This window comes from Geospiza fortis, unplaced genomic scaffold, assembly GCF_000277835.1.
Source record: "Geospiza fortis unplaced genomic scaffold, GeoFor_1.0 scaffold2674, whole genome shotgun sequence".
Lineage (NCBI taxonomy): Eukaryota > Metazoa > Chordata > Aves > Passeriformes > Thraupidae > Geospiza > Geospiza fortis.
The window spans coordinates 10,849-12,320 of record NW_005054763.1 but is presented as its reverse complement, the minus strand read 5'-3'; the positions used below and the strand labels follow the sequence as shown (position 1 = coordinate 12,320).

The window sequence follows — 1,472 nt, the reverse complement described above, 5'->3', positions numbered from 1 at the left end:
CCCCCGCCCGGCCGGGGGGCTGCCCACGGCCCCGGGCGCGGCCGCAGCAGCAGAGCACGCGCAGGAACTCGCTGCGCATGTCCTTGCTGCGCAGCATGTAGATCACCGGGTTGGCCGCCGAGTTGAGCGTGGCGAAGGCGAAGAAGTAATTGGCGCTGTAGAGCACGCGGCAGGCGCGCACGGGGCACGAGGCGTCCATCAGGAGGATGATGAAGGCGGGCAGCCAGCAGACGATGAAGGCGCCCAGCACAATGGTGACGGTCTTGAGCAGCGCCAGCGTCTGCGCCGAGGCGATCTCGGCGTGGCTGGAGCGCACGATGCAGTAGATGCGCGTGTAGAGCCCCACGATGGCCATGAGGATGAGCGTGAAGATGGTGGTGACGAAGAGCACGTAGCGCTTGGAGTAGAGCGGCAGCACGGTGGAGCAGTCGCCCAGGTCGCTGATGCAGTTCCAGCCCATGATGGGCAGGCTGCCGACGGCGCCGGCGATCACCCAGCAGGCGCCGATGAGCAGCACCATGCGGCAGCTCTTGTCGCTGCTGTACACCTTCACCTTGGTGATGGCCACGTGCCGCTCGATGGCGATGGCCAGCAGGCTGAACACCGAGGCGGCCAGCGTGGCGAAGGCCGTGCCCTCGCGCACGAACCACTGCACGGGCGTCAGGCTGAAGGTGGTGCTGCCCGACAGCAGCGTGTTGGCCATGAAGGCCGCGCCGGCCAGCAGGTCCGAGGCCGCCAGGTTGCCAATGAAGATGTACATGGCCAGGTGCAGGCGCTTGTTGCGGCAGATGGACACCAGCACCAGCAGGTTCTCCAGCACGATGAAGCAGCACAGCACGACGATGAGCACGGAGCCCACCCAGCGCGAGGGCGCCGCCGCCTCGCCCCCGTCGCCCTTGGTGAAGTTGTAGTGCTCGCGGATCTTGTCGCGGTTCCAATATTCCTTGTAGATGCTCCCCATGGTGGTGGAAGGGGCGGAGAGGAGGACGAGGCTCAGCGCCGCCGGGACATGGCTCCTGGGGACAGAAATGTCACTTCATTGTCACCAAGGACAGCCCAGGGTAACCCGAGGCTCAGCCCCGCCAGGACATGGCTCCTGGGGACAGAAATGTCACCTTTGTGCCACCAAGGAGACCCTGGGGTGACCCAAGGCTCAGCGCCGCCGGGACATGGCTCCTGGGGACAGCAATGTCACCTCTGTGCCACCAGGGACACCCTGGGGTGACAGCCGGTGTCACACCCTGTTTGTCACGCCCAAGTGTCATCCAGTTGTGTCCCCCCAGCTGTGCTGAGAGCCACCCCCAGCCCTGTCCCCATGGATGGTGACACCCATTGTCACCTTTGGACACCCCAGGTGCCACCTGCTGTCACCTGTGTCCTTCCACTGGGGTGGCAGGAGGTGACAGACATCCCGGGGGCAATGGGGCGGGGCGCCCCGGGGGGCTGGGAAAGCGCGGGGTGGGGACACCGGG

At 66.2% G+C, this 1,472-nt stretch overlaps 1 protein-coding gene across 1 annotated transcript in view; it reads right to left on the bottom strand.

Moving 5' to 3' along the window:
• Window positions 1–1,037, bottom strand: part of S1PR2 (sphingosine-1-phosphate receptor 2) — a 3,616-nt gene extending 2,579 nt beyond the window's left edge. Inside the window, exon 1 of the mRNA XM_031065407.1 lies at window positions 8–1,037. Coding sequence (XP_030921267.1) covers window positions 8–961 — 954 coding nt within the window. The 5' untranslated portion in view covers window positions 962–1,037. The remainder of the gene's footprint in view (window positions 1–7) is intronic.
• Between the last annotated feature and the right edge of the window lie 435 nt (window positions 1,038–1,472).